Source organism: Coregonus lavaretus, assembly GCF_964263955.1.
Source record: "Coregonus lavaretus genome assembly, contig: HAP1_SCAFFOLD_1520, whole genome shotgun sequence".
In the NCBI taxonomy this organism is placed as follows: Eukaryota; Metazoa; Chordata; class Actinopteri; order Salmoniformes; family Salmonidae; genus Coregonus; species Coregonus lavaretus.
In genome coordinates this window covers 61735-88710 of record NW_028159477.1, presented here as the reverse complement: position 1 = coordinate 88710, position 26976 = coordinate 61735, and the positions used below count along the sequence as shown (strand labels likewise).

General features: G+C 40.7%; 1 protein-coding gene across 1 annotated transcript; it reads right to left on the bottom strand.

Moving 5' to 3' along the window:
- Positions 1-753: 753 nt before the first annotated feature.
- Positions 754-26628, bottom strand: LOC311122811 (NACHT, LRR and PYD domains-containing protein 12-like). The gene is made up of 15 exons (XM_084197126.1): positions 26522-26628; positions 25590-25709; positions 24681-24800; positions 23772-23891; positions 22832-22951; positions 21923-22042; positions 15401-15636; positions 13435-15235; positions 12926-13099; positions 11513-11686; positions 10030-10108; positions 3922-4028; positions 2678-2851; positions 1975-2021; positions 754-1313 (listed from the first exon to the last, which is right to left on the bottom strand). The coding sequence occupies exons 1-15, from the start codon at positions 26569-26571 to the stop codon at positions 787-789; spliced, it is 3969 nt and encodes a 1322-aa protein (XP_084053252.1). The 5' UTR covers positions 26572-26628; the 3' UTR covers positions 754-786.
- Positions 26629-26976: the final 348 nt, after the last annotated feature.

Genomic DNA, 26976 nt, shown 5'->3' with positions numbered 1-26976 from the left:
TCCTGTGTGTGTGTCCAGTGTGTGTGTGTGTGTCCAGTGTGTGTGTGTGTCCAGTGTGTGTGTGTCCAGAGTGTGTGTCCAGTGTGTCCAGTGTGTCTGTGTGTCCAGTGTGTGTGTGCGTGCGTGCGTTTGTCCAGTGTGTGTGTGTGTGTCTCCTGTGTGTGTGTCCAGTGTGTGTGTGTGTGTCCAGTGTGTGTGTGTGTCCAGTGTTTGTGTGTCCAGAGTGTGTGTCCAGTGTGTGTGTGTCCAGTGTGCATGTGTGTCCAGTGTGTGTGAGTGTGTGTGTGTGTCCTGTGTGTGTGTGTGTGTCCAGTGTGTGTGTGTGTGTCCAGTGTGTGTGTGTGTGTCCAGTGTGTGTGTGTGTGTCCAGTGTGTGTGTGTGTGTCCAGTGTGTGTGTGTGTGTGCGTCCAGTGTGTGTTTGTGTCCGGTGTGTGTGTGTCCAGTGTGTGTGTGTGTGTGTCCAGTATGTCCAGTGTGTCTGTGTGTGTGTGTGTGTGTCTCCTGTGTGTGTGTCCAGTGTGTGTGTGTGTGTCCAGTGTGTGTGTGTGTGTGTGTCTAGTGTGTGTGTATCCAGTGTGTGTGTCCAGTGTGTGTCCAGTGTGTGTGTGTGTGTCCAGTGTGTGTGTATGTGTCCATTGTGTGTCCAGTGTGTGTCTGTGTGTGTGTGTGTGTGTGTGTTCAGTATGTGTGTGTGTGTGTGTCCAGTGTTTGTGTGTCCAGTGTGTATGTGTCCAGTGTGTGTGTTCCCAGTGTGTGTGTGTGTCCAGTGTTACCATGGTTATTATTTACAGGGACACTGAGGAGTCAACATCATCAACCCTAAACCCTGGATAGAGGGGCTCAGTGAATGTGGAGTGGAATGTGTTCAGGTGGGTCAGTGTGTCAGAGGAGACTCTGTAGAAGGACAGAGTGCCGGCTGGCCAGTCCAGATACACTCCTACTCTGTGGGGGCTGGAGGAGGGGACGTCTATGGTAGTGGACTTATTATTGTGCCTGGCAGAGTAACTGTTGTCAGAGCAGAACAGACTCCAGGACTTGTCATTGTATCCAAGCCAACAGTCACCACCCCATCCTCTCCTGTTGATTCCTTTATATGTCACTCCTATATCAGCCTCTCTCCCACTCCACTCTACCTCCCAGTAACAGCGCCCAGTCAGACCCTCTCTACACAGCACCTGTGGACAGAACTCAAATCTCTCTGGGTGATCAGGATACGGCTGCTCCTCTCTCCCACATGTCACCTTTCTGTTCTCCTCAGACAGAGAGAGGAATCTGTTTACTGTGTTTAGGTCCAGTGTGAGATCACAGACATCTGATGGATGAAACCAGACACAATATTAGAAATCATCATCATTCACATTAGAATGTTAACTCACTTTTCACTAATTCATTTAATGTAGATGTTTCTAGGTATCAAAAGGAGAAGTTAAGGTAACTTGAGACTTGTTGAATGATCATATGTTATACTGTATGGTAATATAAAACACACTTATTCCCATTAATTACACACACACACACACACACACACACACATCCTGAACACACACACACACACACACACTTCTAACGTAACACGAACACGCAACACACACACACACACACAGACATTAATTACATACACACACACACACACATCCTGAACACACACACACACACATTTCTAAAGTAACACAAACACGCCACACACACACACACACACACACACACACACACACACACACACACCTTCATGCATGCATGCATGAACACACACACACACACACATTTCTAAAGTAACACAAACACGCCACACACACACACACACATTGTCAAAGCAACTCTTTGTAAACTTTGGTGTCCCTGATTTGTGCTTCTGTAGAACTACAGCTGATATTTAATATGACCAAGTAAGTAATGATGGTGGTCTTTGACTTTGACTTCACTTGAATTAAGACTTATTCTTAGTCATATTCTTCACAGCAGTCAACACTCACATTTTCTAAGTCCAGGTTTCAATGTGATCTCTACACCATGTTCCACACTGTAGCGGTAAGCAGAAGAACAGACAGTCATTGAGGGATACACCTGAACTCACACACACACACACACACACACACACACACACACACACACACACACACACACACACAGTCAGCATATAACTTTGTGTGTGTCTAGTGTGTGTGTGTGTATATGTGTGTGTCCAGTGTGTGTGTGTACAGTGTTTGTGTGTGTGTCCAGTGTGTGTGTGTGTGGGTCCAGTGTGTGTGTGTGTCTGTGTGTGTGTGTGTGTGTGTGTGTGTATTTGTGTGTGTGTTTCCTTTTTGTGTGTCTGGGACCAGTGTGTGTGTGTGTGTGTGTGTGTGTGTCCAGTTTGTGTGTGTATGTGTGTCAAGTGTGTGTATGTCCAGTGTGTGTGTGTATGTGAGTGTGTGTGTGAGTGTGTGTGTGAGTGTGTGCACGTGTATCTGGACCCACAAACACACACACACACTCACGCACTGGACACACACATACACACACACACACACACTGGACACACACACACACACTGGACACACACACACGCACTGGACACACACACACATACACACACAGCATATAACTTAGTCCAAGTGGTGGTCAGAATGTTTGTCTTAACTAGCCTGATAACTCCAACATGTCTGATATGAACATTGACATAAACCCTCTACATACTTGAGTTTCTCCAGTCTGCAGTGTGGATCCTCCAGTCCAGCAGAGAGCAGTCTGACTCCTGAGTCTCCTGGGTGATTGTAGCTCAGGTCCAGCTCTCTCAGGTGTGAGGGGTTTGACTTCAGAGCTGAGACCAGAGAAGCACAGCCTTCCTCTGTGACTAGACAGCCTGACAGCCTGCAAAGAGTCAAATCATATTAATACCACACTGCTATTCTTTGGTGGTGAAAATAGTGGCAGTATATTTTTTTCACCGTTTAGAAATGAAAGCACTTTATGTATCTATTCCCCCTATTTGAAACAGTCATAAGTATTCTGACCATTTGACTTATAGTGTATTAAAGTTGTCAAAAGTTGAGTATTTGGTTATGAACTCATTGGTTGCATTTGCAGTTTGTTTTGGGTTATGTTTTGTCCAATAGTAACTGAATGGTGGATGATGACTGGAGTAATTTTCTGTCTAAGTGAGTAGATAACATGTTTCTAAACACTACTAAATTAATCCTGATGATGCCATGATTAAGAAAAATCATGAATGAATCATGAATAATAATGAGTGAGAAAGTTACAGAGGCTACAACAAAACATGCTAACCTCTCACCATTACCAATAACAGAGGGGGTCTGATCCTTGTTCCTCTGTAACTTTCTCATTCATCCTCATTCACGATTCATTCATGATTATTCATAATCATGGTAGCATCCACATGAATGTAGAAGTTTTCAGAAACATCTTCTATTCTTACTGACAATACAAGTGAAGTGACTCCAAAATGACAGGACATTATTCACCATTCAGTTTCTATTGGGAAAAACATAATCTATAACACAACCAAGACAAACTGCAAATGCATTCTAAAGTTTGTAGAATCACAAGCTTGATGTAATCACTGTGGGTAAGGAATATGGGACCAAATACTAAACTTATGACTACTTCAATACAATATAAGTGAATATGTCCAAATTATTAAGACCTTTTCAAATGGGAGAACTAGATACATAAAGTGCTTTCATTTCTAAACAGTAAAACAGATATGTATGAATACCCTCAAATAAAATGTGACATTATATACTGTCACCTAATATGAAACATTCTATCTCAAATCCAAAATGCTGGAGCATAGCACCAAATTTAAAACTGTAAGCTTCACTGTCCAAACACATATGGTGTGGACTATGTGTGCCTGGTAAACACATGTGGATCTGGTGAACAGTTATCACTTGTTGACCAACTACAGGAATACTGACCTCAGAGTCTCCAGTTTACAGTGGGGATTCCCCAGTCCAGCAGAGAGCAGCTTCACTCCTGAATCCTTCAGGTCATTGATACTCAGGTCCAGCTCTCTCAGGTGTGAGAGGTTTGACTTCAGAGCTGAGACCAGAGAAGCACAGCTTTCCTCTGTGACTAGACAGCGTGACAGCCTGCAAAGAGTCAAATCATATTAAAACCACACTGCTATTCTTTGGTGGTTAAAATAGTGGCAGTATATTTTTTCTACATATTCAGATATATCAGTGTCCTGAAACCTGCCATATCTATTCATAAATGAATGTTTCATTATTAGAAATGACAAATTATCAAAGTATTGCTTGTAGATAGAAAAATGCATATTACAAATATTTGAGTAGACTGACCAGAGCAGTTTAAAAAGCAGTATCAGTCAAAAGACAGACAGTGAGGTATCATATTTAGATTGTATTGAGTATACAGTCCACAGTATATCTATTTTGACAGTGAAACTGACATTTTAAATGTGACTCTATACTCCAACATTTTGGATTTGAGATCAAATGTTTCATATGAGGTGACAGTATATAATGTCACCTTTTATTTGAGGGTATTTTAATACATACAGTGGGGAAAAAAGTATTTAGTCAGCCACCAATTGTGCAAGTTCTCCCACTTAAAAAGATGAGAGAGAAGCCTGTAATTTTCATCATAGGTACACGTCAACTATGACAGACAAAATGAGAAAAAAAATTCCAGAAAATCACATTGTAGGATTTTTAATGAATTTATTTGCAAAATATGGTGGAAAATAAGTATTTGGTCAATAACAAAAGTTTCTCAATACTTTGTTATATACCCTTTGTTGGCAAACACAGGTCAAACGTTTTATGTAAGTCTTCACAAGGTTTTCACACATTGTTGCTGGTATTTTGGCCCATTCCTCCATGCAGATCTCTTCTAGAGCAGTGATGTTTTGGGGCTGTCGCTGGGCAACACATACTTTCAACTCCCTCCAAAGATTTTCTATGGGGTTGAGATCTGGAGACTGGCTAGGCCACTCCAGGACCTTGAAATGCTTCTTACGAAGCCACTCCTTCGTTGCCCGGGCGGTGTGTTTGGGATCATTGTCATGCTGAAAGACCCAGCCACATTTCATCTTCAATGCCCTTGCTGATTGAAGGAGGTTTTCACTCAAAATCTCATGATACATGACCCCATTCATTATTTCCTTTACACGGATCAGTCGTCCTGGTCCCTTTGCAGAAAAACAGCCCCAAAGCATGATGTTTCCACCCCCATGCTTACATTTACATTACATTTTAGTCATTTAGCAGACGCTCTTATCCAGAGCGACTTACAGGAGCAATTGGGGTTAAGTGCCTTGCTCAAGGGCACATTAACGTCATTTAGCAGACGCTCTTAGCCAGAGCGACTCACAAATTGGTGCGTTTACCCTATAGCCAGTGGGATAACCACTTTAGAATTTGGGGGGGGGGGGGGTAGAAGGATTACTTATATCTATCCCAGGTATTCCTTAAAGAGGTGGGGTTTCAAATGTCTCCGGAAGGTGGTGAGTGACTCCGCTGTGGGGTGGGGGGAACCATACCTACTGCTTCACAGTAGGTATGGTGTTCTTTGGATGCAACTCAGCATTCTTTGTCCTCCAAACACAACGAGTTGAGTTTCTACCAAAAAGTTATATTTTGGTTTCATCTGACCATATGACATTCTCCCAATCCTCTTCTGGATCATCCAAATGCACTCTAGCAAACTTCAGACGGGCCTGGACATGTACTGGCTTAAGCAGGGGGACACGTCTTGCACTGCAGGATTTGAGTCCCTGGCGGCGTAGTGTGTTACTGATGGTAGGCTTTGTTACTTTGGTCCCAGCTCTCTGCAGGTCATTCACTAGGTCCCCCCGTGTGGTTCTGGGATTTTTGCTCACCGTTCTTGTGATCATTTTGACCCCATGGGGTGAGATCTTGCGTGGAGCCCCAGATCGAGGGAGATTATCAGTGGTCTTGTATGTCTTCCATTTCCTAATAATTGCTCCCATAGTTGATTTCTTCAAACCAAGCTGCTTACCTATTGCAGATTCAGTCTTCCCAGCCTGGTGCAGGTCTACAATTTTGTTTCTGGTCTCCTTTGACAGCTCTTTGGTCTTGGCCATAGTGGAGTTTGGAGTGTGACTGTTTGAGGTTGTGGACAGGTGTCTTTTATACTGTTAACAAGTTCAAACAGGTGCCATTAATACAGGTAACGAGTGGAGGACAGAGGAGCCTCTTAAAGAAGAAGTTACAGGTCTGTGAGAGCCAGAAATCTTGCTTCTTTGTAGGTGACCAAATACTTATTTTCCACCATAATTTGCAAATAAATTCATTAAAAATCCTACAATGTGATTTTCTGGATTTGTTTTCCTCAATTTGTCTGTCATAGTAGACGTGTACCTATGATGAAAATTACAGGCCTCTCTCATCTTTTTAAGTGGGAGAACTTGCACAATTGGTGGCTGACTAAATACTTTTTTCCCCCACTGTATCTGTTTCACCGTTTAGAAATGAAAGCACTTTATGTATCTAGTCCCCCCATTTGACGAAGTCAAACGTATTCTGACCATTTGACTTATAGTGTATTAACGTAGTCAAAAGTTGAGTATTTGGTTGTGAACTCATTGGTTGTATTTGCAGTTTGTTTTGGGTTATGTTTTGCCCGATAGTAACTGAATGGTGGATGATGACTGGAGTAATCTTCTGTCTAAGTGAGTAGATAACATGTTTCTAAACACTACTAAATGAATCCTGATGATGACATGATTAAGAAAAATCATGAATGAATCATGAATAATAATGAGTGAGAAAGTTACAGAGGCTACAACAAAACATGCTAACCTCTCACCATTACCAATAACAGAGGGGGTATGATCCTTGTTCCTCTGTAACTTTCTCATTCATCATCATTCACGATTCATTCATGATTATTCATAATCATGGTAGCATCCACATGAATGTAGAAGTGTTCAGAAACATCTTCTATTCTTACTGACAATACAAGTGAAGTGACTCCAAAATGACAGGACATTATTTACCCTTCAGTTTCTATTGGGAAAAACATCATCCAAAACACAACCAAGACAAACTGCAAATGCATTCAAAAGTTTGTAGATTCACAAGCTTGATGTAATCACTGCAGGCAAAGAATAATTGACCTGGCCCAGGTATCCTGGATGGATATAGATCTCATTCCGTCAGTAGAGGATGCCTGGTTGTTCTTTAAAAGTAATTTCCTCTCAATCTTAAATAAACATGCCCATTCAAAAAATACAGAACTAAGAACAGATATAGCCCCTGGTTCTCCTCAGACTTGACTGCCATTGACCAGCACAAAAACATCCTGTGGCGTACTGCATTAGCATCAAATAGCCCCCGCGATATGCAACTTTTCAGGGAAGTTAGGAACCAATATACACAAGCAGTTAGGAAATCAAAGGCTAACTTTTTCAAACAGAAATTTTTATCCTGTAGCACTAACTCCAAAAAGTTTTGGGACACTGTAAAGTCCATGGAAAATAAGAGCACTTCCTCCCAGCTGCCCACTGCACTGAGGCTAGGAAACACTATCACCACCGATAAATCTACAATAATCGAGAATTTCAACAAGCATTTTGCTACGGCTGGCCATGCTTTCCACCTGGCTACCACTACCCCGGCCACCAGCTCTGCACCCTCCGCTGCAACTTGCCCATGCCCCCCCCGCTTCTCCTTCACACAAATCCAGACAGCTGATGTTCTGAAAGAGCTGCAAAATCTGGACCCCTATAAATCATCTGGGCTAGACAATCTGGACCCTTTCTTTCTAAAACTAGCCGCCGAAATTGTCGCAACCCCTATTACTAGCCTGTTCAATCTCTCTTTCGTAACGTCTGAGATCCCCAGAGATTGGAAAGCTGCCACAGTCATCCCCCTCTTCAAAGGGGGTGACACTCTAGATCCAAACTGTTACAGACCCATATCCATCCTGCCCTGCCTTTCAAAAGTTTTTGAAAGCCAAGTCAACAAACAGATCACCGACCATTTCGAATCCCACCGTACCTTCTCCGCTATGCAATCCGGTTTCCGAGCTGGTCATGGGTGCACTTCAGCCACGCTCAAGGTCCTAAACTATATTATAACCGCGATCGATAATAGACAGTACTGTGCAGCCGTTTTCATTGACCTGGCCAAGGCTTTCGACTCTGTCAACCACCGCATTCTTATTGGCAGACTAAATAGCCTTGGTTTCTCAAATGACTGCCTCGCCTGGTTCACCAACTACTTCTCAGATAGAGTTCAATGTGTCAAATCGGAGGGCCTGTTGTCTGGACCTATGGCAGCCTCTATGGGGGTGCCACAGGGTTCAATTCTTGGGCCGACTCTTTTCTCTGTGTATATCAATGACATCGCTCTTGCTGCTGGTGACTCTCAGATCCACCTCTACGCAGACGACACCATTTTGTATACATCTGGCCCTTCATTGGACACTGTGTTAACAAGCCTCCAAACGAGCTTCAATGCCATACAACACTCGTTCAGTAGCCTCCAACTGCTCTTAAACACTAGTAAAACTAAATGCATGCTCTTCAACCGAACGCTGCTTGCACCCGCCCACCCGACTAGAATCACTACTCTCGACGGGTCTGACCTAGAGTATGTGGACAACTACAAATACCTAGGTGTCTGGTTAGACTGTAAACTCTCCTTCCAGACTCACATTAAGAATCTCCAATCCAAAGTTAAATCTAGAATCGGTTTCCTATTTCGCAACAAAGCCTCCTTCACTCATGCTGCCAAACATGCCCTCGTAAAACTGACTATCCTACCGATCCTTGACTTCGGCGATGTCATTTACAAAATCGCCTCCAACACTCTACTCAGCAAATTGGATGTAGTCTATCACAGTGCCATCCGTTTTGTCTCCAAAGCCCCATATACTACCCACCACTGTGACCTGTACGCTCTTGTTGGCTGGTCCTCACTACATATTCGTCGCCAAACCCACTGGCTCCAGGCCATCTATAAATCACTGCTAGGCAAATCCCCGCCTTATCTTAGCTCATTGGTCACCATAGCAACACCCACCCGTAGTCTGCGCTCCAGCAGGTATATCCCACTGGTCATCCCCAAAGCCAACACCTCCTTTGGCCGCCATTCCTTCCAGTTCTCTGCTGCCAATGACTGGAACAAATTGCTAAAATCTCTGAAGCTGGAGACACTTATCTCCCTCACTAACTTTAAGCATCAGTTGTCAGAGCACCTTACCGATCACTGCACCTGTACACAGCCCATCTGAAATTAGCCCGCCCAACTACCTCATCCCTATATTGTTATTTATTTTGCTCATTTGTACCCCAGTATCTCTATTTGCACATCATCTCTTGCACATCTATCATTCCAGTGTTAATACTAATTGTAATTATTTTGCACTATAGCCTATTTATTGCCTTACCTCCATAACTTGCTACATTTGCACAGACTGTATATATATGTATTTCTGTTGTATTTTTGACTTTGTTTTGTTTTACCCCATATGTAACTCTGTGTTGTTGTTTTTATCGCACTGCTTTGCTTTATCTTGGCCAGGTCGCAGTTGTAAATGAGAACTTGTTCTCAACTGGTTTACCTGGTTAAATAAAGGTTAAATAAAAAAATAAATAAAAAATATTCAAAGACCAAACACTAAAACACTAAACATTGGAATAAATTAATTTGTCCAAATACTTATGACTTTTTCAAATGGTAGAACTAGATACATTAAGTGCTTTCATTTCTAAACAGTAAAACAGGTATGTATGAATACCCTCAAATAAAAAGTGACATTCTGTACTGTTGCCTAATATGAAACAATTTCAAATCCAAAATGCTGGAGCATAGCACCAAATGTAAAACTGTAAGCTTCACTGTCCAAACACATATGGTGTGGACTATGTGTGCCTGGTAAACACATGTGGATCTGGTGAACAGTCATCACTTGTTGACCAACTACAGGAATACTGACCTCAGAGTCTCCAGTTTACAGTGGGGATTCCCCAGTCCAACAGAGAGCAGCTTCACTCCTGAATCCTTCAGGTTATTGTTACTCAGATCCAGCTTTCTCAGGTGTGAGGGGTTTGACTTCAGAGCTGAGACCAGAGAAGCACAGCCTTCCTCTGTGACTAGACAGCGTGACAGCCTGCAAAGAGTCAAATCATATTAAAACCACACTGCTATTCTTTGGTGGTCAAAATAGTGGCAGTATATTTTTTTCAACATATTCAGATATATCAGTGTCCTGAAACCTGCCATATCTATTCATAAATGAATGTTTCATTATTAGAAATGACAAATTATCAAAGTATTGCATGTAGATAGAAAAATGTATAGTACAAATATTTGAGTAGACTGACCAGAGCAGTTTAAAAAGCAGTATCAGTCAAAAGACAGACAGATGTTTTTCTTGGAACGCTGTGTTCTTTTGCCGCCATGCATAACGCCCCTTGTTATGACCAAATAACTCAATCTTTGTTTCATCAGTCCACAGCACCTTATTCCAAAATGAAGCTGGCTTGTCCAAATGTGCGTTTGCATACCTCAAGCGACTCTGTTTGTGGCGTGTGTGCAGAAAAGGCTTCTTCCGCATCACTCTCCCGTACAGCTTCTCCTTGTGCAAAGTGCGCTGCATTGTTGAACGATGCACAGTGACACCATCTGCAGCAAGATGATGTTGTAGGTCTTTGGAGGTGGTCTGTGGGCTGTTTTTGACCGTTCTCACCATCCTTCGCCTTTGCCTCTCCGATATTTTACTTGGCCTGCCACTTCTGGCCTTAACAAGAACTGTGCCTGTGGTCTTCCATTTCCTCACAATGTTCCTCACAGTGGACACTGACAGCTTACATCTCTGCAATAGCTTTTTGTATCCTTCCCCTAAACCATAATGTTGAACTATCTTTGTTTTCAGGTCATTTGAGAGTTGTTTTGAGGCCCCAATGTTGCCACTCTTCAGAGGAGAGTCAAAGAGAACAACAACTTGCAATTGGCCACCTTAAATACCTTTTCTCATGATTGGATGCATGTGTCTATGAAGTTCAAGGCTTAATGAGTTCACCAAACCAATTGTGTGTTCCAATTAATCAGTGCTAAGTAGTTACAGGTATTCAAATCAACAGAATGACAAGGGTGCCCAAATTTTTGCATAGCCTATTTTTCACATCTGATTTAATTTCATACAACTTAATATTGCTACACTAAAAATCTTTGTCTGGACAATACCCCAGTACTCAGCTTTTATTAGAAAATGAATGGCATGCCACTGTGATCATTTTCTGTGATGACAGAGTAAATTATTATGCAGCCTCAGAGGGGTGCCCAAACTTTTTCATACGACTGTATGTATGAATACCCTCAAATAAAAAGTGACATTCTGTACTGTTGCCTAATATGAAACAATTTCAAATCCAAAATGATGGAGCATAGCACCAAATGTAAAACTGTAAGCTTCACTGTCCAAACACATATGGTGTGGACTATGTGTGCCTGGTAAACACATTTGGATCTGGTGAACAGTTATCACTTGTTGACCAACTACAGGAATACTGACCTCAGAGTCTCCAGTTTACAGTGGGGATTCCCCAGTCCAGCAGAGAGCAGCTTCACTCCTGAATCCTTCAGGTCATTGTTACTCAGATCCAGCTCTCTCAGGTGTGAGGGGTTTGACTTCAGAGCTGAGACCAGAGAAGCACAGCCTTCCTCTGTGACTAGACAGCCTGACAGCCTGCAAAGAGTCAAATCATATTAAAACCACACTGCTATTTTTTGGTGGTGAAAATAGTGGCAATATATTTTTTCAACATATTCAGATATATCAGTGTCCTGAAACCTGACATATCTATTCATAAATTAATGTATCATTATTTGAAATTATCAAATTATTGCTTGTAGATAGAAAAATGTTTGTACAAATATTTGAGTAGACTGACCAGACCAGTTTAAAAAGCAGTATCAGTCAAAAGACAGACAGTGAGGTATCAGATTTAGATTGACTTTATGTATCTAGTCCCCCATTTGAAGAAGTCATAAGTATTCTGACCAATTCACTTATAGTGTATTAAAGTAGTCAAAAGTTTAGTATTTGGTCCCAAACTCGTTGGTTGCATTTGCAGTTTGTTTTGGTTGTGTTTTGGGTTATGTTTTGCCCGATAGTAACTGAATGGTGGATGATGACTGGAGTAATTTTCTGTCTAAGTGAGTAGATAACATGTTTCTAAACACTACTAAATTAATCCTGATGATGCCATGATTAAGAATAATCATGAATGAATCATGAATAATAATGAGTGAGAGAGTTACAGAGGCTACAACAAAACATGCTAACCTCTCACCATTACCAATAACAGGGGGGGTATGATCCTTGTTCCTCTGTAACTTTCTCATTTATCATCATTCACGATTCATTCATGATTATTCATCATCATGGTAGCATCCACATGAATGTAGAAGTGTTCAGAAACATCTTCTATTCTTACTGACAATACAAGTGAAGTGACTCCAAAATGACAGGACATTATTCACCATTCAGTTTCTATTGGGGAAAACATCATCTAAAACACAACCAAGACAAACTGCAAATGCATTCAACAAGTTTGTAGAATCACAAGCTTGATGTAATCACTGCAGGTAAGGAATATGGGACCAAATACTAAACTTTGGACTAAATTAATTTGTCCAAATACTTATTACTTTTTCAAATGGGAGAACTATATACATTAAGTGCTTTCATTTCTAAACAGTACAACAGGTATGTATGAATACCCTCAAATAAAAAGTGACATTCTGTACTGTTGCCTAATATGAAACATTCTATCTCAAATCCAAAATGATGGAGCATAGCACCAAATGTAAAACTGTAAGCTTCACTGTCCAAACACATATGGTGTGGACTATGTGTGCCTGGTAAACACATGTGGATCTGGTGAACAGTTACCACTTGTTGACCAACTACAGGAATACTGACCTCAGAGTCTCCAGTTTACAGTGGGGATTCCCCAGTCCAGCAGAGAGCAGCTTCACTCCTGAATCCTTCAGGTCATTGTTACTCAGATCCAGCTCTCTCAGGTGTGAGGGGTTTGAACTGAGAGCTGAGGCCAACAGTTCACAGGATGTGTCTGTGAGTTTACAGCCAGTGAGTCTGTCAACAGAGTAAATACCATGAGGGACAGGTTGTATTAAAATGTTACATTTAGCTTCCCTGCTTACACTGTTACCCCTGCACTAATAATGTGAACACTGTGTATAGATGTCTCAATGCTACAACTTTTCTGATCCGTTTTATATTACAGTTTGTTTAAGACTTTTCAGCTGATAGAAAGTTTAGTCAGCCAATGAAAATATTGTTGTTCTTACATACAGTAAAGTTTGATCTGAGGGGACAGTCACATGAGTACTTACAGAGCCAGTCAGCCAATAAAAATGCTGCTGTAACTACAATGTATTTTGGTGTGGGATATTTCCATCAATACTTACAGAGCTTTCCTGCAGCCTCTCACAGCTGGGAGCAGTCTCCTACGACCCTCCTCTGATGTCTTGTATACCTTCGGGTCAAACACATCCAGAACCTCCTCTGATATCTGTAGCATGTAGGCCAGTGCTGAACACTGAGAATGTGTGAGGTTTTTGGATCTCTTCTCTGACCTCAAGTACGCTTGGATTTCCTCTTGTACTGAATGGTCTTTCATCTCTATCAGACAGTGGAAGAGATTGATGCACCTCTCAGGGGAGATGTTCTTCCTCTGCATCACCTTAAGGGATCGGATTGTTTTCTGGACGCTGTCTGGACTGCTTTCTGTCTGTGTCACCAGACCTCGTAGGAGTTTCTGATTGGACTCCAGTGACATGCCATGAAGGAAGCGGACAAAGAGGTCCAGGTGTCCGTTCTTGCTCTCCAAGGCTTTATCCACGGTACTCTTCAGCAGCTCATGCAAGGTTAGCTCTTCAGACGCAGCTCTAGACTTTCTCTTGAGGAAGGGCTTCACTGCATCCATGTTCTTGGTTGTGTAACAATGGTACATGTAGACAGCTGAGAGAAACTCCTGAAGGCTCAGATGAACAAAGCAGTACACCACTCTCTGAAATAACACAGACTCTTCTTTAAAGATTTGTGTGCACACTCCTGAGTACACTGAGGCTTCTTTGACATCAATGCCACACTCTTTCAGGTCTTCTTCATAGAACATTAGATTACCCTTCTCCAGATTTTCAAACGCCAGCTTCCCCAGCTTCAGAAGAATTTCCTTATCTGACTCCATGAGCTCCTGTTGATCCATCTCAACTCTTCCATGATATTTCTGGTTCTTCAGGCTGGTCTGAATGAGCAGGAAGTGTATGGACATCTCAGTCAGAGTCGTGGGCATCTCTCTCCTCTTGTCTGTACTCAACATGTGTTCAAGGACTACTGCAGAAATCCAACAGAACACTGGCATGTGGCACATGATGTGGAGGCTCCTTGATGTCTTTATGTGTGAGATGATTCTGCTGGCCAGGTCCTCATCACTGAATCTCTTCCTGAAGTACTCCTCCTTCTGTGGGTCATTGAACCCTCGTACCTCTGTCACCTGGTCAACACACTTAGGGGGGATCTGATTGGTTGCTGCAGGTCGGGAGGTTATCCATAGGAGAGCAGAGGGAAGCAGATTCCCCATGATGAGGTTTGTCAGCAGAACATCGACAGACGATGTCTGGGTGACATCAGATACCTTTTCGTTGTGCTGAAAATCCAATGGAAGTCTGCTTTCATCCAAACCATCAAAGATGAACATAGCTTTACAGGCAGTGAGTTTCTTTGCATTGCCTATGTCTAGTTCTGTGTGGAACCCATTTAAAAGTCTGAGAAGACTGTACTGGAGATCTTTAATCAAGTTCAGCTCCCGGAAAGGAAGCACAAATATGATATCCACATTTTGGTTCGCCTTCTCTTCAGCCCAGTCTAGGATGAACTTCTGCACAGAGACTGTTTTTCCGATGCCAGCGATGCCCTTCGTCAGCACAGTTCTGATGCTTCTCTCTTGGCCTGGTAAGGGTTTAAATATGTCATTGCAGTGGATTGCTATGTCATGTGAGGTTGGTGTCCTGGATGCTGTCTCTAGCTGCCACACCTCATGTTCATTGTTAACCCCTTCACTCTCTCCCTCTGTGATGTAGAGCTCTGCGTAAATCCTGTTGAGGGGAGTTTGGTTCCCTGCTTTTTCCATGCCTTCTATCACACATTCATACCTCCTTTTCAGACTGTCTTTATGGTTTACTATAGCTCTCTGCAGGCTGTCATCCACTACAAGGGAAGAGGAAAAATGATGTGTATCAGAAACATTCATTGACAGGATGAAAAGTGGGCCTTCCATAACTACAGTAACTTCTATTATCTCATAATATTGTAGTTAACTACTGTAAATCATATTAAGGTATTGACTTGGCCCACGTGTGCAAGTGGTCTTACTGTTTTCAGAGCCTCTTGTTTTATTGGGTTGACTCAGCTGCTGTAGTACAGGACGTGTTCTGGATCTCTTTCTACACTGAGGACAGTCATAGTCTCCTGAAGGAGCAGGTTTCTCCCAGTATCTGGTGATGCACTGTCTGCAGAACCTGTGTCCACAGGTGATAGAGACTGGATCCCTCAGCACCTGCTGACACACTGCACACCTGGACTGATCCTCTGGCAGAGTAGACCTTCCACTACAGAGATAAAGGAGAGAGAGATTGTAGATGTTAATACTGATCCTTTAACAGAGTAGACCTTCCACTACAGAGATAAAGGAGAGAGAGATTGCAGATGTTAATACTGATCCTCTAACAGAGTAGACCTTCCACTACAGAGATAAAGGAGAGAGAGATTGTAGATGTTAATACTGATCCTTTAACAGAGTAGACCTTCCACTACAGAGATAAAGGAGAGAGAGATTGTAGATGTTAATACTGATCCTTTAACAGAGTAGACCTTCCACTACAGAGATAAAGGAGAGAGAGATTGTAGATGTTAATACTGTTCATAGACAGACAGCTGGGAACAGAATACTCTGCTCTCTGAGTGTGGTAGTAGCCTCTGAAATGAATAACATGTCCACAGTGGTATTACTAAACTATATGAACTCAGAAGGTTGTAGAAACATGTCCACAGTGGTATTACTAAACTATATGAACTCAGAAGGTTGTAGAAACATGTCCACAGTGGTATTACTAAACTATATGAACTCAGTAGGTTGTAGAAACATGTCCACAGTGGTATTACTAAACTATATGAACTCTGAAGGTTGTAGAAACATGTCCACAGTGGTATTACTAAACTATATGAACTCAGAAGGTTGTAGAAACATGTCCACAGTGGTATTACTAAACTATATGAACTCAGAAGGTTGTAGAAACATGTACACAGTGGTATTACTAAACTATATGAACTCAGAAGGTTGTAGAAACATGTCCACAGTGGTATTACTAAACTATATGAACTCAGAAGGTTGTAGAAACATGTCCACAGTGGTATTACTAAACTATATGAACTCAGAAGGTTGTAGAAACATGTCCACAGTGGTATTACTAAACTATATGAACTCAGAAGGTTGTAGAAACATGTCCACAGTGGTATTACTAAACTATATGAACTCAGAAGGTTGTAGAAACATGTCCACAGTGGTATTACTAAACTATATGAACTCAGAAGGTTGTAGAAACATGTCCACAGTGGTATTACTAAACTATATGAACTCAGTAGGTTGTAGAAACATGTCCACAGTGGTATTACTAAACTATATGAACTCTGAAGGTTGTAGAAACATGTCCACAGTGGTATTACTAAACTATATGAACTCTGAAGGTTGTAGAAACATGTCCACAGTGGTATTACTAAACTATATGAACTCAGAAGGTTGTAGAAACATGTCCACAGTGGTATTACTAAACTATATGAACTCAGGTTGTAGAAACATGTCCACAGTGGTATTACTAAACTATATGAACTCAGGTTGTAGAAACATGTCCACAGTGGTATTACTAAACTATATGAACTCAGGTTGTAGAAACATGTCCACAGTGGTATTACTAAACTATATGAACTCAGAAGGTTGTAGAAACATGTCCACAGTGGTATTACTAAACTATATGAACTCAGAAGGTTGTAGAAACATGTCCACAGTGGTATTACTAAACTATATGAACTCTGAAGGTTGTAGAAACATGTCCACAGTGGTATTACTAAACTATATGAACTCAGAAGGTTGTAGAAACATGTCCACAGTGGTATTACTAAACTATATGAACTCAGAAGGTTGTAGAAACATGTCCACAGTGGTATTACTAAACTATATGAACTCAGAAGGTTGTAGAAACATGTCCACAGTGGTATTACTAAACTATATGAACTCAGGTTGTAGAAACATGTCCACAGTGGTATTACTAAACTATATGAACTCAGAAGGTTGTAGAAACATGTCCACAGTGGTATTACTAAACTCTATGAACTCAGAAGGTTGTAGAAACATGTCCACAGTGGTATTACTAAACTATATGAACTCAGGTTGTAGAAATCTTCTAAAGTATAGAATGTACACACTAAGAAAAGAGGGTTCCAAGGGTTCTTTGGGAAGGGTGATGGTTCTATGTGGAACCATAATGACTCAAAGAACCCTTCAACCCATTCAATGGTTCTTTGCAGTTCACATAAAGGGTTATTTGCGTTTTAGTGATAATTAAAATGTAGGGGCTGTCACGCCCTGGCTCTGGGGACTCTTAAATGTTGAGCCAGGGTGTGGATTTGCTATGTTTAGTTTTTCTATGTTTTTGTTCTAGATCGTTTGATCTATGTTGGCCAGGGTGGTTCCCAATCAGAGGCAGCTGTAGCTCGTTGTCTCTGATTGGGGACCATACTTAGGCAGCCTGTTTTGCACTAGTCTTTGTGGGATCTTGATCCGTAAAGGTTTGTTGTGTTATAACCTCAGGACTTCACGTATCGTTTGTTTGTTGTTTTTGTCGTTAAGTACGTTAAATAAAAGTATGTACGCTTATCACGCTGCGACATGGTCCGTGTCTTCAGTCAACGATCGTGACAGGGGCAGTGGCTCATTAAAATATTTTGCGGAGTGGATTGTTCATAGCTCTTTTTGTGTAACAGTGAGTGAGTGCCATTGACGTTTATCTAATGTGTTGTGTTATGCAATGACTGTTAATACACACAGTTATGTAGGACTATGGCCAGTGGCGGTGTCTTGTGAACGACTCACGTATGGCCTTGTGTCAATTGAGAACGGTTGACTAAGTCAGTGGTTCTCAATTCTCTCCTCAGTGACTTAGTGATGTTATGTTTCATACTGAAGCTCCAAGACGTGTTGAAATCGCTAAGCAGCTAACTTCGAATCAGTGTGCCGATGCGTGTATCACTTTATCAGAAGTACGTCATCAATGATGTCCGAAGCTTCGTTTGATCACATGCTTTTTCAAACCGTGTGTTGCAAAATGCGAGATCCCACTGATTTCACCGTGGTTCTGATGCTTTCTTCGATTAAGCTGCTTTCAAACACTGACCGCTACTGGATACCATACTTATACATTTAGTTAGGATTTTGTACAAGTAATTTCACCTGACTGGTGTCTTAGCAGGTAGAGTAGGGAACTATGGAACATTCCGGGACGTGGGAGTATGAGTTCGAATCCCGTTGAAGAGACACTATTCAGAAAATAGTTTTGTGAAACCACACTTTCTGCACTGTTGTTCAAATCATTTGTTTTATTTAGTATAGTATAAGCTTCTCTCTTAAACATCCTCAATAATGCCATAGATTCCATTTTTGAAAAATAGTAAACTTGAAGGCAGAAAAATAAGCATGATGTAAAGATGTGATCTGACTGGAGGCTATTAAAGCCAAAGACTTACCACCACAGAGTTTTGATAAAATCAGTGGAGAAAAAAATACCTCTATCTGATAATCACACATTGCTATTTATTGCTGACCAGCAGATGTCACTAATGTGCATTGTGTGAATGAATAAAGAAGCTCAGAGCAATTAACCTAATTGACACAATTGGTTGGAAAGCCTCATTGGCAAACTAAGTTTCCTGAAGCAATCACTACATTGACCTGCAGCAGTTTGAGAGCTAGCAAATCTGATGCAACTTGTCATGGCAGGTAGCTTAGCATTAAGAGCCAGTAACTGAAATGTCGCTGGTTTGAATCCCCGAGCCGACTAGGTGAAAAATCAGCCAATGTGCCCTTGAGCAAGGCACTTCACCCTAATTGCCCTATGTTGCTCTGCATAAGAGCGTCTGCTAAAATGTTAAATATAACACCTACGGAATTTTAACAATACAGTATGGCTAACCAGAATACAAAAAAAACCTGTAATGTAAAATTTAGATGGATAACTCCTTCCTTCTGTCACTACAGATTTAGATGGAGAACTCCTTCCTTCTGTCACTACAGATTTAGATGGAGAACTCCTTCCTTCTGTCATTTACATTTACATTTTAGTCATTTAGCAGACGCTCTTATCCAGAGCGACTTACAGGAGCAATTAGGGTTAAGTGCCTTGCTCAAGGGCACATCGACAGATTTTTCACCTAGTCGGCTTGGGGATTAGAACCAGCGACCTTTCGGTTACTGGCACAACGCTCCTAACCACTAAGCTACCTGCCGCCCCAAGCTATCTGTCACTACAGATTTAGATGGAGAACTCCTTCCTTCTGTCACTACAGATTTAGATGGAGAACTCCTTCCTTCTGTCACTACAGATTTAGATGGAGAACTCCTTCCTTCTGTCACTACAGATTTAGATGGAGAACTCCTTCCTTCTGTCACTACAGATTTAGATGGAGAACTCCTTCCTTCTGTCACTACAGATTTAGATGGAGAACTCCTTCCTTCTGTCACTACAGATTTAGATGGAGAACTCCTTCCTTCTGTCACTACAGATTTAGATGGATAACTCCTTCCTTCTGTCACTACAGATTTAGATGGAGAACTCCTTCCTTCTGTCACTACAGATTTAGATGGATAACTCCTTCCTTCTGTCACTACAGATTTAGATGGAGAACTCCTTCCTTCTGTCACTACAGATTTAGATGGAGAACTCATTCCTTCTGTCACTACACATTTAGATGGAGAACTCCTTCCTTCTGTCACTACAGATTTAGATGGAGAACTCCTTCCTTCTGTCACTACAGATTTAGATGGAGAACTCCTTCCTTCTGTCACTACAGATTTAGATGGATAACTCCTTCCTTCTGTCACTACAGATTTAGATGGAGAACTCCTTCCTTCTGTCACTACAGATTTAGATGGAGAACTCCTTCCTTCTGTCACTACAGATTTAGATGGAGAACTCCTTCCTTCTGTCACTACAGATTTAGATGGAGAACTCCTTCCTTCTGTCACTACAGATTTAGATGGAGAACTCCTTCCTTCTGTCACTACAGATTTAGATGGAGAACTCCTTCCTTCTGTCACTACAGATTTAGATGGAGAACTCCTTCCTTCTGTCACTACAGATTTAGATGGAGAACTCCTTCCTTCTGTCACTACAGATTTAGATGGAGAACTCCTTCCTTCTGTCACTACAGATTTAGATGGATAACTCCTTCCTTCTGTCACTACAGATTTAGATGGAGAACTCCTTCCTTCTGTCACTACAGATTTAGATGGAGAACTCCTTCCTTCTGTCACTACAGATTTAGATGGAGAACTCCTTCCTTCTGTCACTACAGATTTAGATGGAGAACTCCTTCCTTCTGTCACTACAGATTTAGATGGAGAACTCCTTCCTTCTGTCACTACAGATTTAGATGGAGAACTCCTTCCTTCTGTCACTACAGATTTGGGTAAAACAGCTTTTCATTTCTTTGCACCTCACTTATGGAACAATCTTCAAAATACCGTCCAGTTTGATGCATGGGTGCCTTTCGGTCAATTCAGATTGTTAGTAGAGGACCTCTTCACTGAGGAATGTGGTTGTTTTTTATCATGTTTTTTTTTTAATCATGTTTTTTTTTTATCATGTTTTTTTTTTATCATGGGTTTTTTATCATGGTGTTTTTTATCATGGGTTTTTTTATCATGGGGTTTTTTATCATGGTGTTTTTTATCATTGGTGTTTTTTGTATTTTTCTTTTTGTGTTTCCTGCCTTGATTGTAGCATCTGTCTCTCTAACTTGTATTGTGTGATTACTGTAATTCATTTTATTGTGTAATTGCTGTATTTCCTTGTATTGTGTAATTGCTGTAATTACTTGTAGTGTAATTGCTGTAATTACTTTTATTGTGTAATTGCTGTAATTACTTTTATTGTGTTCTTGCTTGGTCTTGTCATGCAGGTCTCCATTTAAAAAGACCTTGGTCTCAATCAGACTACCTTGCCTTAAATAAAGGTTAAAAGGTGCAATATGTAACTTTTTGGGTGACCCGACCAAATTCATATAGAAATGTAAGATCTGGCATTCAAAGCAGGTCTAGGAAGCGGTAGATCTGTTCTATGTGCGCTATTTCTTTGCTTCCCGGTCTTAAGTTTCGGTTTTGCGTCTTTTAATTTCGGTTTTGTACACCAGTTGAAAATACAATATTTTTGTTTATGGAAAATATATTTCATATCGGTTTTGATGATACAATGATTCTCTACACTATACTTGCTTGTTTTGTCACATAAACTGAAATAACGTGAACAATTAGAATTTTAGCAACCAGCAACTGGCAGAGCGATTTTTGCAAAACATATGATGTTTTGATTTAGAATCAAGGCGATTGGATTTGTCTCATTTCCACAAGACCTACTGTATCTGTGTTATATCAATAAAAAAGGGGGGGGGGGGGAATAAATAAACCACCATGAAACAACATGTTAAAATATACACTGATTGGACAAAACACACAAAGCCCCCTCCTGCTTTACAGTATATACTCAGATACACAAAATACATCTGGTTTCAGATCTAGAAGATTCTCCTCTTCAATAGTAATATAATAAATTCTGACCAGTAACTTACCTGGGGTCAAAGGTCACTGGTCCATCACTAAAATGTATAGGACGATCAATAGAGAAGTCACTCTTCATGGACAGATGACTGGGTACTGGAGAGACTGATCTCCGAATTTGGTTGGAGATTCTGAAAAACATAATAAATCACCATTAAACTACATTTTAAAATATATCAAAACTATATCTCAATAGGTAAAATACATTACATGAAGCAATAAAACATATGCCATTACATAAAGCAACAAACATACACTGAGTATACAAAACATTAAGAACACCTTCCTAATATTGAGTTGCACCTCCCCTCTCTTTTGCCCTCAGAACAGTCTCAACTCGTCGGGGCATGGACTCTACAATGTGTCGAAAGCGTCCCACAGGGATGCTGGCCCATGTTGACGCCAATGCGTCCCACATTTGTGTCAAAATGGCTGGATGTCCTTTGGGTAGTGGACCATTCTTGATAAACACAGGAAACTTTTGAGCGTGAACAACCCAGCAGCGTTGCAGTTCTTGACAAAAACCTGTGTGCCTGGTACCTACTAAAATACCCAGTTCAAAGGCATACCCTGTCCATTCACCCTCTGAATGGCACATTTACACAATCCATGTCTCATTTGTCTCCAGGCTTAAAAATCCTTCATTAACCTCTCTCCTCCCCTTCATCTACACTGATTGAAGTGGATTTAACAAGTGACATCAATAAGAGATCATATCTTTCACCTGGATTCACCTGTCAATCTATGTCATGGAAAAAGCAGGTGTTCATAATGTTTTGTACACTCAGTGTATTCAAATATATTACATAAACAACTAATTATAAGCAGATGCCTTATAGTATATACTCAGATACACAAAATACATCTGGTTTCAGATCTTGAAGATTCTCATCTTCAATAGTAATATGATACAATTTTACCTAGGGTCAAAGGTCACTGGTTCATCACTAAAATGTATAGGTTGATGCATAGAGAAGTCACTCTTCATGGACAGATGACTGGGTACTGGAGAGGCTGATCTCAGAGTTTGGTTGGAGATTCTGGAAAACATAATAAATCCCCATGAAACTACATTTTAAAATATATAAAAACTATATTTCAAAAGAAAAAATACATTACATGAAGCAATAAAATATATGCCATTACATAAAGCAACAAACATACACTGAGTATACAAAACATTAAGAACACCCTCCTAATATTGAGTTGCTGCCCCCCCCCCCCCTCCCTTTTCACCCTCAGAACAGCATCAACTCGTCAAGGCATTGACTCTTCAAGGTGTCGAAAGCGTCCAACAGGGATGCTGGCCCATGTTGACTCCTATGATTCCCACAGTTGTGTCAAGTTGGCTGGATGTCCTTTGGGTGGTGGACCTTTCTTGAGACACACAGGAAACTTTTGAGCGTGAAAAACCCAGCAGCGTTGCAGTTCTTGACAAAAATCTGTGTGCCTGGTACCTACTACCATACCCCATTCAAAGGCACTTAAATATTGTGTCTTACCTATTCACCATCTGAATGGCACATTTACACAATCCATGTCTCAATTGTTTCAAGCCTTAAAATTCATTCATTAACCTGTCTCCTCCCCTTCATCTACACTGATTGAAGTTGATTTAACAACTTACATAAATAAGAGATCATATCTTTCACCTGGATTCACCTCATCAATCTATGTCACAGAAAAAGCAGGTGTTCCTAATGTTTTGTGCACTCAGAATATTAAAATATATTACATAAACAAATAATTATAAGCAGATGCTTTACAGTATATACTCAGATACACAAAATACATCTGGTTTCAGATCTAGAAGATTCTCCTCTTCAAGAGTAATATCATCAATTCTGACCAGTAACTTACCTAGGGTCAAAGGTCACTGGTCCATCACTAAAATGTATAGGTTGATGCATAGAGAAGTCACTCTTCATGGACAGATGACTGGGTACTGGAGAGACTGATCTCAGAGTTTGGTTGGAGATTCTGGAAAACATAATAAATCCCCATGAAACTACATTTTAAAATATTTCAAAACTATATTTCAATAGATAAAATACATTACATGAAGCAATAAAACATTTGCCATTACATAAAGCAAAAAACATACACTGAGTATACAAAACATTAAGAACACCCTCCTAATATTGAGTTGCACCTCCCCTCTCTTTTGCCCTCAGAACAGCCTCAACTCGTCGGGGCATGGACTCTACAAGGTGTCGAAAGCGTCCCACAGGGATGCTGGCCCATGTTGACTCCAATGCGTCCCACAGTTGTGTCAAAATGGCTGGATGTCCTTTGGGTAGTGGACCACTCTTGATACACACAGGAAACTTTTGAGCGTGAAAAACCCAGCAGCGTTGCAGTTCTTGACAAAAACCTGTGTGCCTGGTACCTACTACCATACCCCGTTCAAAGACACTTAAATATTTTGTCTTGCCTATTCACCATCTGAATGGCACATTTACACAATCCATGTCTCAATTGTCTCAAGGCTTAAAAATCCTTCATTAACCTCTCTCCTCCCCTTCATCTACACTGCTTGAAGTTGATTTAACAAGTTACATAAATAAGAGATCATATCTTTCACCTGGATTCACCTTATCAATCTATGTCATGGAAAAAGCAGGTGTTCATAATGTTTTGTACACTCAGTGTATTAAAATATATGACATAAACAACTAATTATAAGCAGATGCTTTACAGTATATACTCAGATACACAAAATACATCTTGAAGATTCTCATCTTCAATAGTAATATGATACATTTTTACCTAGGGTCAAAGGTCACTGGTCCATCACTAAAATGTATAGGACGATCCATAGAGAAGTCACTCTTCATGGACAGATGACTGGGTACTGGAGAGACTGATCTCAGAGTTTGGTTGGAGATTCTGGAAAACATAATAAATCCCCATGAAACTACATTTTAATATATATCAAAACTATATTTCAAGAGATAAAATGCATTACATGAAGCAATAAAATATATGCCATTACAAAAAGCAACAAACATACACTGAGTATACAAAACATTAAGAACACCCTCCTAATATTGAGTTGCACCTCCCCTCTCTTTTGCCCTCAGAACAGCCTCAACTCGTCGGGGCATGGACTCTACAAGGTGTCGAAAGCGTCCCACAGGGATGCTGGCCCATGTTGACTCCAATGCTTCCCACAGTTGTGTCAAAATGGCTGGATGTCCTTTGGGTAGTGGACCACTCTTGATACACACAGGAAACTTTTGAGCTTGAACAACCAAGCAGCGTTGCAGTTCTTGACAAAAAACTGTGTGCCTGGTACCTACTACCATACCCCGTTCAAAGACACTTAAATATTTTGTCTTGCCTATTCACCCTCTGAATGGCACATTTACACAATCCATGTCTCAATTGTCTCAAGGCTTAAAAATCCTTCATTAACCTCTCTCCTCCCCTTCATCTACACTGCTTGAAGTTGATTTAACAAGTTACATAAATAAGAGATCATATCTTTCACCTGGATTCACCTTATCAATCTATGTCATGGAAAAAGCAGGTGTTCATAATGTTTTGTACACTCAGTGTATTAAAATATATGACATAAACAACTAATTATAAGCAGATGCTTTACAGTATATACTCAGATACACAAAATACATCTTGAAGATTCTCATCTTCAATAGTAATATGATACATTTTTACCTAGGGTCAAAGGTCACTGGTCCATCACTAAAATGTATAGGATGATGCATAGAGAAGTCACTCTTCATGGACAGATGACTGGGTACTGGAGAGACTGATCTCAGAGTTTGGTTGGAGATTCTGGAAAACATAATAAATCCCCATGAAACTACATTTTAATATATATCAAAACTATATTTCAAGAGATAAAATACATTACATGAAGCAATAAAATATATGCCATTACATAAAGCAACAAACATACACTGAGTATACAAAACATTAAGAACACCTTCCTAATATTGAGTTGGACCTCCCCTCTCTTTTGCCCTCAGAACAGCCTCAACTCGACGGGGCATGGACTCTACAAGGTGTCGAAAGTGTCCCACAGGGATGCTGGCTCATGTTGACTCCAATGCGGCCCACAGTTGTGTCAAAATGGCTGGATGTCCTTTGGGTAGTGGACCACTCTTGATACACACAGGAAACTTTTGAGCGTGAACAACCCAGCAGCGTTGCAGTTCTTGACAAAAACCTGTGTGCCTGGTACCTACTACCATACCCCGTTCAAAGACACTTAAATATTTTGTCTTGCTATTTCACCATCTGAATGGCACATTTACACAATCCATGTCTCAATTGTCTCAAGGCTTAAAAATCCTTCATTAACCTCTCTCCTCCCCTTCATCTACACTGCTTGAAGTTGATTTAACAAGTTACGTAAATAAGAGATCATATCTTTCACCTGGATTCACCTTATCAATCTATGTCATGGAAAAAGCAGGTGTTCATAATGTTTTGTACACTCAGTGTATTAAAATATATGACATAAACAACTAATTATAAGCAGATGCTTTACAGTATATACTCATATACACAAAATACATCTGGTTTCAGATCTAGAAGATTCTCCTCTTCAATAGTAATATCATCAATTCTGACCAGTAACTTACCTAGGGTCAAAGGTCACTGGTCCATCACTAAAATGTATAGGACGATCCATAGAGAAGTCACTCTTCGTGGACAGATGACTGGGTACTGGAGAGACTGATCTCCGAATTTGGTTGAAGATTCTGGAAGACATAATAAATCCCCATGAAACTACATTTTAAAATATATCAAAACTATATCTCAATAGATAAAATACATTACATGAAGCAATAAAATATATGCCATTACATAAAGCAACAAACATACACTGAGTATACAAAACATTAAGAACACCTTCCTAATATTGAGTTGCACCTCCCCTCTCTTTCGCCCTCAGAACAGCCTCAACTCGTCGGGGCATGGACTCTACAAGGTGTCGAAAGCGTCCCACAGGGATGCTGGCCCATGTTGACTCCAATGCGTCCCACAGTTGTGTCAAAATGGCTGGATGTCCTTTGGGTAGTGGACCACTCTTGAT